Genomic DNA, 11061 nt, shown 5'->3' with positions numbered 1-11061 from the left:
AGCTGCTTTCAGCCATGCATGTGCCCAGTTGCCTACTCATAGATGTCATAATTTACTATCAACTAGATCAGCTTTAGCTAAACTAAACTGTAACTTGATATATTCTAATTTCCTATTTTATATGACAGAAAAAGTTGAAAAGAAAAGTTGCTTGAGATATGCTGATCTGCCAACTGATCCCCAAGTCCATGTCCCTCCGGTTTGGTATTGTACCCTTATTCATTAGAGTATTTCTTGTCTGGCAATGACCAGACGGCGGGGTCCCAGAAGATGGAAGCTGTTTTGTATGCAGTGTTCATCACCAAGATGCTTCCTTAGCGAAAAAAAAATCCAATAGGATTGCAACAAATCTCTCGAAATCATCTAAAGGTTGCTAAAATCATCATGCTTTATTCCTTGATGGGGGATTAGGACCAGACCACGTGTATTAATAATATTTATTTGTCTGTACACAGATACACAAATGATTCATGACATGAAGGTATATATTGGTATGCAACAACTGCAGTCTGCAGAATATATATAATACAATTGCAGTACCTGATCATGATCATATCTTGCCATACCAACCAAAGACATGTTGCATTTTATGCAAACAGCACTGTGCCAACTTTACACTGCATATCTCAACAGCTTTCCCTATACGTATCGTATCTGCAGTACGTGCTGTACAGATCACGCGATATCCCTTAAACAAATGCTACATAATTAAAGAGCGTCTAACTAACACTACTAAACCATGCATGCATGCACCTTTATATTAATATTTTCTTTTAGTGAGGATCAGACCTTTATACGATAGAATTATATTATTTTCTTTTTGGATGCATGACTCATGCATGAGTCAGAGAAGATTGCATACCAGATTACAATGGACTCATAAACTAATTTAAAAAAAATTAAGATATATTTTTTAAAAAATAAGCAATGATGCAATTATTTGACAAGATCAGGGTGATATCATATCGGATTTCTTTAGCCCTATTATAATCTAATCATCATACAGTATTTTCAAGAAATACTTTTCTCGGTACCAATTAAGCGCGTACATATCCATTTGAAAGAGCCGGGATTGATATGATGCAAAACATTGCAACTTGCAAAAGCAATATTAAACAACATATGTCTCATTGGACATGAAGCAAAATGTCATTTTGATTCTCTCATCAGTGATTTTGATTGAGCAACTGCATGAAGTGCGACTCGACGTCTCGCCCAAAACTTGCAACTTGTGGTTCAGAAATCCTCGTAATTGATCAAAAAGCTGACAATGCATGTCATCTTCTGGTCATAGTTTACCTGATGAATGTGATGTGTTAAGCCTACATGTTGCATGCCCAGAATAATTCCATACCATGAGTTTGTATTTGATCATCTCTCGATCGATCAGCTGTTTATATCACCAGATGAAGAATCTTGCGTGCTTATCAATTATTATTAGATGTCCTTCACCACAAGGATGGCATGGCTAGCTGCTGTGACCCTCTTCTTAGTTTCCCCCCAGTAAGTAAGCTAGGGCTAGCAGTAGTCTACTTTTGTATCCTCTTTTTCTTCAGAACTGCTGCTGTAATGTTGGTGCAGCACTGAGTTAATACTTCTCACGATCTCATCTACTGTGGCAGTGAACCCCTCCTCCACCTGAAAGACAATTGAGTAAAAAACTGATCAAAATATTACACTGTCCCCCTAGCTAAGTTGACATTTTACAAAAGTGAAATGATGCTTTTATACGTTTTTGACATTAAATGACAAATCAACTCACCCTTTTCACAGTTTATTCCTACATGTCGATTATTTTCCTACATCATTTTTTTATCTTCCGTTTCAACTAAAGCACATGCAAAGTCAAAATTTTCACCTAACTACTTTTTAATTGACGAAAATAATACCTGATAGAGAAAAAGTGGTTCCCAGTGGTGTCCGCAAGCTGACTTATTAATTTATTATACCAATCCACTCCTAATGAGCCTAACATTTCAACTAACAGCTCATGTAAAATACATGTGTACTTCAGCTTTGTGCAATTAATTCTCCGTAACACCGGCAATGCATTATATTTTGTCCTAAATACTGAAATAGAAGCATGAATATAATCCCACAAAGTTCTTGATGCGAGTGCTTGCCTTGGCTGTGATGGTGATGATGGCGGTGGAGGCGGGGAAGGGCATGACGTTTGTGTGGGTGATGGAGAGGTGCATCTGCTCCACCTCCGATATCACCCTCACCAGCAGCCCCCTCGCGTTGTAGCAGTGGATCCGCAGCAGCACGCTCTTCTCCGACAGCCGTGCCTCGATCTCCGGCAGCTGTACACCGCCGGCGCCGCCACCATTGCTGCTCGCCATGGCCTCATCGCCGGGTAGGTGGTGGCACGGCTTCTTCACGAGCACCGCCGACTGGATGCTGCTGCCACCGGCGCTGTGGGCACCGTCCTCCTCGAGGGTCTTCACCTTCTCCTGCAGCTCCCTCACGTACTTCACCGCGTCCCCAAGAATGGTTGCCTTGTCCATCTGCAATAATAATGTAAATTACAAGCTCGATCATCAGTTATTAATTTGTTACTGATTGAATTAGTAATTACATGCATATATTGTCACTCTTTTGTTCTCAATAATTCTCCATCATCAGCTTAAATTCAAGCTAGTGACTCAACAATGTAGATTATGTTTGTTTGTACTCCCTCCTTCCCCGTTTATAAGGCATGGTGGAACATGACACGGTCTTCTAAACAATACTTTGACCATTTATTTATCATATATTATATCACTTTTGATTATAAACTTATAATCATTGTAAAATATATTTGATTATGAATCCAATCATATGAAATTTGCATTATAAAAATAAAAATTTAATAGTCAAATTATTGGTCAAAGATGACAAGGTTTGAATCTTGATATACGTGTATGCCTTATAAACAGGGAAGGAGGGAGTATTAATTATACGAACCGTTTTGAACTGCAGATTATATGTTGTTCCTGCAGCTCGATTTTTCCTAGCTAGCATAATTTAACTTTGAAATTTATTCTAGAAGCAAAGAATATATGCTCCATGTTTACACTTTTGCTGCTGCCAATAATAACCAAATATTATTCTAGCTAGCTTTCCTTTGTACTATGACCATCAATAATCAGAAATGATTGCCCCACAGTGCCTGTAAATAATATATGCACACTTCTGTTGAGCGAGATGATATAGGCCCTGTAAACAGTTCCCTTTACATGTAAACGCAAAATTTTTTTGCAAAGGAATTTAGGTAATTTGAAGTACTAAATGAAGTCTATTTGTAAAATTTTTTAAACAGATGGGTTGTAAATCGCGAGACGAATCTAACGATGCTAACTAATCCATAATTAGCGGATGGTTACTGTAGCAGCACTGTTGCAAATTATGGATTAAGTAGGCTCATTAGAATCGTCTCGCGATTTACAGTCCATCCATGAAAAAAGTTTTATAAATAGACTTCATTTAGTACTTCAAATTAGCAAGATTCCTTCGTAAAATTTTGCGTTTACAGCTTATTTGCGTTTACGGGGTAACTAATCAGGGCCATACATGCAATCTTGGTGAATATAGTCAACATGAAATTTACCAAGGGCCCTGACGAAGTTGAAAACATTACTCCGGCCTGGTGAGATATATAGATGGCTAAAAACAAGCATGAAATTAAAGGCAGAAAAAAAGAAATAAAGAAGGAGAGGAGGGATGAGATCAAGGAGAAGAAGAAATTGATACTCAGCTCCTAAACAAGAAGAAGGGGAGCAGATCAACAGAGTAGTAGCTATCTCATGGCAGCTGATCGAGAGCTGAATCAGTCATCGAAAGAAAGAAAGAAAGAAAGAAAGAAAGAAAGAAAGAAATGGAGAGCTAATTAACCTTCTTGAGCCCGGGGATGACGGTGGAGAGCTCGATGAACCGCTGGTTGATCTTCTCCCTCCGCCGCCGCTCCGCGATGATGTGGTCCTGCACAGGCCCCGGCGACGATGATGCCGCCGCCGTAGCAGCAGGGGGTGCCGCGCTGCTGCTCCCTCTCCTCCCCGCAGATGCGAGTTGCACCACCCTCGCGGCCACCGCGGCGTCTGGCAGCGCGCCGCCGCCGCCGCTCTCGCGTGTTGGCTGCGCCGACGCGGCGCTGAAGTTCCAGCTCACTGGCCAGTTGTTGCCGCCGCCGCCGCCGCCGCCAAGGCCGGTAGTCCTGGAGCGGGCGGTGTGGGGGGACCAGCCGGCGGCCGCGTCGTGGTCCATGGCATCGCCTGCGCCCGGGCTGTCTCCGGAGCTAGAACTGTTGGTCAAGTGGTCCACCTGCACTGTCAGGTCGCGGACTCGGACGCTGGCGGCGACGGGCTGCTGGGACGACTGGGTCTGGCCGGCTCCTCTGCGGAGCGCATGGAGCGACGGGAAGATAGCTTCCCGATCTCCGGCACCAGCGCCGTCGTGGTATGCAGAAGCTGCGGCGGCGGCTGCGGCGGCAGAGGGGTGCTGATGGTGCAGCTGGTTCATTGCCCACTGGAGGAAGGTGCTTGAGTCCTCCATATGTCGATCCATTAATCCTCCCTATCCCTGCTGCTGACTGCGTGAACAAATCATCAGGAATAACGAGAAATCATCAAGAAATGATATGTCATGCGGATGTAGTCAACCAGCAAATCGATCAAGAAATTCTATGTTTGTGGCTTTGTGCATGGAAGATAAATCGAGAAGAACGAAGAAGACGATGAAAAGAAGCAAGATTAAGGCAACTGAAGGAAGCTTCTGAATCAAGCTGCTGCTTGCCTGCTTCTACAAGTGGTTTCCAAGATAGCTAGCCAGGTAAACTGAGCTCAAGCTGAAGAAAAGCCAAGCCAATCAATCAATCAATCAAAATCAATCAATCACAGGTCAGGGCCGAGGTCAGGAACTCAGCCACACAGGTGCGCCCAGACAGATGGGCATGCAACAGTGCAACAGATCTTCAGCGAATCGAACCATCAGCTGGATGATTTGAGAGCATGCGCATATATCTATATATACGCAGTTGAAGAACAAATAAGCTAGCAAGCCAATAACAATAAATCAAGACAAGAAAGAACAAGCAAGCTGGCCAAACAAGAAAATTAAAGGTGACGACTCCTAGCTAGAAGAAGAGGTGTATGCTGGCCGACCTTGCAACCAAGAAGTACCTGCAGATGGTAGAGAAAAGCTATATACCCTCCTCAAATATCTGGTGCTACTATATGATGATGATGCCTCTCTGCAGCTAGCATATCTTGAGTTGTTGATTCCGGAGCATCCAGAGAAAAAGAGCCAGGCAGGACAAATGATCTTGCTCTGTTGTTTGGTAGATATATGGATTGGATCCCTCTGTATTGCTGGACATATATATGCTTTCTCTATCTTGTCAATGTCCCCCCTCGCCTCCTCTATGATTTCGTCCAAGCAACTCTCTCTCTCTCTCTCTCTCTCCATAAAATATTATTTTCCTCCCAGCTGTTGTAGTGTGGCCTAACCCTCCAAATATTATATATGTGGTACGTACCATAGGGCTTATATACATATATATACTTGGCTTTTACACTACTACTGTCACAGAAAAGTGTGAGGCTGGGAGCTAAAACATTAGTATATGATTAGTATGCGGCCTGTTCGGCTGTAACCAGCCAACCGAATAGGCCGATGCATGTGTACAAAGCAGCACGCAGAACCGAATAGACCGTTTCTAGGGTTCATACAAGCTAGCAGCATGTCCATGATGCATGCCCTGCTGCATCTAGCTATATATCTTTCTTTTTCCTAATTATTAAATGTCAAACAGCCAACCAACTACTGTTATTAGTTCACTCTTGAGTTGTGTTCCCTCAAAAATCTTACTTGTGCATATAACTATTTTTACCATTTCAGTTAATAATTGTGTATGATAATATAAGATCAGTGACAGCTAGCTAGCGAAGAACAAGTGTATCAATCAACGCTTTGCCCCATTATTATATGCATCAATTAATAGAAAATGCTTAAAAATTAATTCTATATGCTGTGGTCTGTCAATTAGGATAATATATACTAGTATATATAGTCGTATTTTGTTTCGACTCATGAGGAAATTAAAATACTATTTTGGTCGACGCAAATACAGGAAAATCGCTGGCTGGCCATCAGGCTGCTATATATTAATTGATTGGGGCCTACTATACGGCTGGACAGCTCAACCAGATTCTGCATGCAGTCCGCAGGCCCAGCATGCCGCATGTACCCTACACCATGCTGGCCAGGTGTACTGTGGCGATCATATCCGGCTCCGTATCATACCTATCGCACGATTCCCGAAAAAAGAATCTCACATGCATGTAGTACTAAACGAAGTTTATTTGCAAAATCTTTTCACAGATGGGTGTAATTTTTCACGATGAATCTAATGATAGTAATTAATCGATGATTGGATACAGTGATGCTACAGTAACCATCCTCTAATCGTGCGGTCAAAGGCCTCATTAGGTTCGTCTCGCGAAGTAGCGCAGGGTTGTGGAGTTAGTTTTATAAATTGACTTTATTTAGTACCCCTAATTATTGATCAAATTTTTTGTGCTACTTCAAACCAAACAGGGCCTCGATCACCCAACACACTCCAACAGTGCCCTGACTGTGTGTTTAATTTTTGCAATAATAACGAACACAGCTGCCTAGAATTATAACTATATATCAATGTTTTAAATAGCGGGCTAAGCCCTTTAGCCTTTGATTTTTCAAAGGCTAAGAAAGGCTATAGCGAGCTATAGGCATTTAGCGGTTTGTAGATCACATTAAAGATTAAATCATCAAACAGATAAACACATAGTTCAAACTTACATAATTCAGACGCTTAGTACATGATAGTCTAACAAATACAAAAGGATTCCTCTTAATACCAAGATCACGAGGATGTCAAACAGTTTAGACGGTGCAGTGACCATTAGTCTAGCATAAAGTCCAACAGATTAACAAGAATATAGTTCACACATAAATTGAAAATAAAACTTGAAACTAACATTAGACTATCAAATGCATTTCGGTATTTAGCGGATTTAGCGGGCTAAACCACCCCCAATTTAGCGGATTTAGCGGGCTAAATCCAGCTAATAGCGGATTTTCCAGCTTAGCGCTAAAAGGACCTTCTCCTAGCGTTTTCTTGTCCCAGAAGCTATAGCTGGCTATAGCGAAGGCTATAGCCAGCTATTTAAAACCATGCTATATATTCGCTACTAAATTTATTTTAGTCGATGGGACCGAATTATTAATACATACATAGTCGCATTAATTGGTTGTTAATCACAAGTGTTTTGCAACCGAACCTGCAACTTAATTCGTTCAGTGCTTCCAACGTATATATAGGCATATATGATGACACCCTATCTATTATTTATGTATAGCTAGCTAACCTCAATTCCTAAGTTGAAAGTACGTTGAACGAACCCCTCGTACATTGCTATATATATATATATATATATATATATATATATATATATATATATATATATATGTGTATATATATATGTATGTATATATATGTATGTATGTATATATATGTATGTATGTATATATATGTATGTATGTATATATATGTATGTATGTATATATATGTATGTATGTATATATATATGTATGTATGTATATATATGTATGTATGTATATGTATATATGTATCTATATATGTATATATATGTATATATGTATATATATGTATATATGTATATATATCTATATATGTATATATATATATATGTATGTATATATATATGTATGTATATATATATGTATATATATATGTATATATATATATCTATATATATGTACATATATATAGATATATATATATACATATATACATATATATATATATATATATACATATATATATATATATATATATATATATATATATATAGCTAGCTAGTTATTATTACATTTTCATTCGTACATTTCTATATATGTGCAAAAAGGTTTAATGACAACTAATTAACCCAGAGACGCTATATATATCCAAATAATTGCAATCTGGCTCTCGCAAATTAAATAACTCTAAATTGACATCGCTAGTAAGTTACATATCGACAGGGAGGTTAATATATATAATTAAGCTAGTGACTCGAAAAAATAAAGGTGATCGGCCGTCTGCCCCGTCGTCTTCAAAAATTTGAAAAAACACTAGTCATAGATGTGTAGCTATCTGCTGTTTGTTCATCTCTCTCTCCACATATGGCTCGCTCTCCATAATAATAAAAATAACAACAACAACAACAATAACAACAAGAAGTCAACAACAACAATAATACACCACAGCATGCCATTGACATTTTGAGCTCCCCACCCCACATGTCTCTGTGGGTGGTCAGAGATAACCAAGAACACAAACGTACGTGTTACACATGATCGAGGAGAGGACGACTAGAATAGAAGAGATGGGAGGGACGGAGGATCTTGCTGACTCGATAGACGATCTTGAGCTAGCTCTAAGCTCTTCCCCACCAAGGAAAGTTACTCGATCGATCACACGGTGGTGGGTTCACATTAACATCTCGTCACAATCGCATATTCGCATTAGCCTCAGATCGATCACTCCACTTAATTTTTTATTTAGTGATCGATGATAGATATATAATATAATGGGATGACGTGTAAGTGTGTTTTTGTCACAACTCTAGCTAGCTAATATAATTATAAGCTGTGTCTGTTATTCTAATCCTACGTGAAAACCTCCACAGCACACACACACACACACACACACACACACACACACACACACACACACACACACACACACACACACACAGTGACATGCAGATAATTAAATCTATATGTCGCCTGCATGTGCATGAAGAAAAGAACGTTATTAATTCCGTTTGTGCGTGCGTTATATATATTTTAATGCTTGCTGGTAGGAGTAGTAGGGTATATGCACCTTTTAATTTACTAATGTTCCACTACTTCAATTTTTCCTCCGAGAGGCAAGCAAAAGGGACACGGCGATCTATCGAGTAGCCTAATCAAACACAATGTATATCTCAAATGTTTTTCGTAAATAGAAAAAATATATATCCAATCTTATATAGTACGTATATATATTCATCATATCCTTAATTTAAACATGTCTGTTGAAATCACGTTTTACACACTTGCATATATAGTAATATTATTACTAACTAAAATGCTGCTGCTTCTACACACACACACGTTTGCAATAATACAATCCTTTTTGGCGTAAAATACAAAAACTCAAGGGTTAATTGGCTATCTACCATTGTTATTATCACATTTCAGAGATATATCACTACTACTATTCGCGATACTGTAAACGTACCATTACAATTATTAATTGCTTGCTATAGCCAATTGACAATTATTGATGAATCAAGTGCGCGCGGGTATGTGTATACCAGTCGATTTATTTCAAAAAAACGAGGCAAACTAATCGATCACGTGCTCCACGCATATATATGGGTGCCTCAAGCTGTACAAATTGCGGCTGTTAGAAAACAATAAAGATTTTAAACGCGTGATGAAAAGCTTGATAGCTTGGCACCTAAAGCTAGGCCGCCGGGGTCATCGATTGTCGGACAAAAAAAGTTGCGAATTATATTAACAATGCTTGCTAACCCCTGCTTTTGATATTGATGTGCTATACATCCAGCAGCCCGCCGCGGAACATGGTATTATCAACTTGTTATTAATAAACTGCTAATTAAAAGCGTTAGTTTTTTTTTGGGAACAATTAAAAGCGTTAGTTGGATCTTCATCCTTGCATGTGTTGGGTTCAAGCTACGTAGCGAAACCCAGACAGAAAGGAAGGTGGATAGCGTACCCGAAGGTTAGGGTATAAAAATGCACTGTAATCTCTGAAAAATTCAACCTTGTACATTACAAAAGTCTCGGTAATGCCCCTACCTAACCCAAATATAGACCCTTTTGGTGTGTTAGAGTGTACAATTTGTCCACTACAAACTCATCATGCTTCTCACGCGACCCTGAAGGTGACCTCCAGGAGAAGTCCCTACGTCTTCGAAGGTCGAGCGGAGCAAGTCTTCTCTGCCGGACGCGGAGGTTCCCGTGGGTCTCCATGTGCCACCAGCACTACCAGAATCTGGAATTGTCTTGGCGGCCAAAAACCGCCAAGGAATATACTAAAACTGTCAAGGAAATAGTTCTTGGTGGCCAACCGCCAAGCAATATGCGCCAAGAATAGAGAGCCAAGGAAACTCGATTTTTTTGGCAGCCGGCAGCCAAGAAATCTCATTCTTAGCGGTATGTTCCACCCGCCAAGTTAATAGTTTTTCTTGGCAGTTGGCAACCGCCAAATTAATAGTTTTTTTTGGTGGTTTACAACCGCCAAGTTAATACTTTTTCATAGCAGTTGAAGACCGCCAACTAAAGGTGTTACCTTGGCGGCTCTCAATCGCCAAGGTATTTAGTTGTTTCCTTGGCAAATTCTTTCTTTGGCTGCCAACCGCCAAGAAAATGAATACTAACAATAAAAAAATATATCAATAAATTTGAAAATGTCGACACATACAATTAACCATGCATTTAGCAACTCATCTTAACACGTACATCAAAAGCAAGATCTCATTTTCAAAAGCAATAAAAATGACTCATCTCCAAGATCATTGCAAGTTCATTTATCCTACAAGTCTCGAGTAAACACATGCATCTAAATATACAAGTCACTTATCATAGTTATCTATAGACCAAGATTTACTCGCATCTCACTACAAAATCATGGAGACCAACTTCTTCCTTATCCAAGTCATCAAATTGATCCCTGCAAAAGGATAGTTTCATGACTCAGTTCTACTCAACACAAACACATCAGTTCCGAAGACATATCTCAGTAGCCACATCAGACAGATCAGCAGGACTTCACATTATTTAGACAATATGGTTAAGCTATTGGATGAGTACAACCAAATATTGACTTGCTAAAATGCAGATATTTTAAGATTAAGGCTTTTGCAAAATTTCACAGTTTCCACCTTCCGAATGTTTAACATATGCCAAACATTTACCTATTTTTTCCAACAAATTTTAGATGTTTCAGCAAAGTGATTGATTAGCTACTCC

The 11061-nt window shown here is 39.5% G+C and overlaps 1 protein-coding gene across 1 annotated transcript; it reads right to left on the bottom strand.

Annotated features, from left to right (window-relative positions):
* Window positions 1–1078: 1078 nt before the first annotated feature.
* Window positions 1079–5393, bottom strand: LOC120700227 (transcription factor MYC2-like). Its single transcript, XM_039984446.1, has 4 exons — window positions 5157–5393; window positions 3874–4567; window positions 2124–2507; window positions 1079–1638 (listed from the first exon to the last, which is right to left on the bottom strand). Exons 2-4 carry the CDS (start codon window positions 4540–4542, stop codon window positions 1519–1521), a joined length of 1173 nt encoding a protein of 390 aa, XP_039840380.1. The 5' UTR covers window positions 4543–4567; window positions 5157–5393; the 3' UTR covers window positions 1079–1518.
* Between the last annotated feature and the right edge of the window lie 5668 nt (window positions 5394–11061).

The sequence above is a fragment of the Panicum virgatum genome, chromosome 3K (genome assembly GCF_016808335.1).
Source record: "Panicum virgatum strain AP13 chromosome 3K, P.virgatum_v5, whole genome shotgun sequence".
Taxonomy (NCBI): Eukaryota; Viridiplantae; Streptophyta; class Magnoliopsida; order Poales; family Poaceae; genus Panicum; species Panicum virgatum.
This window is presented reverse-complemented; position numbering and strand designations above follow the sequence as displayed.

Bases quoted from the DNA above. Each gene is read 5' to 3' on its own strand.
- LOC120700227 (XM_039984446.1), bottom strand. From the start codon at position 4,542: ATGGATCGACATATGGAGGACTCAAGCACCTTCCTCCAGTGGGCAATG. The intron at 2,508-3,873 runs GTTAATTAGCTC...TTATTATTGCAG, and splicing joins TCATCCCCGGGCTCAAGAAG to ATGGACAAGGCAACCATTCT. The intron at 1,639-2,123 runs GCAAGCACTCGC...ATTGTCTTTCAG, and splicing joins TCATCACCATCACAGCCAAG to GTGGAGGAGGGGTTCACTGC.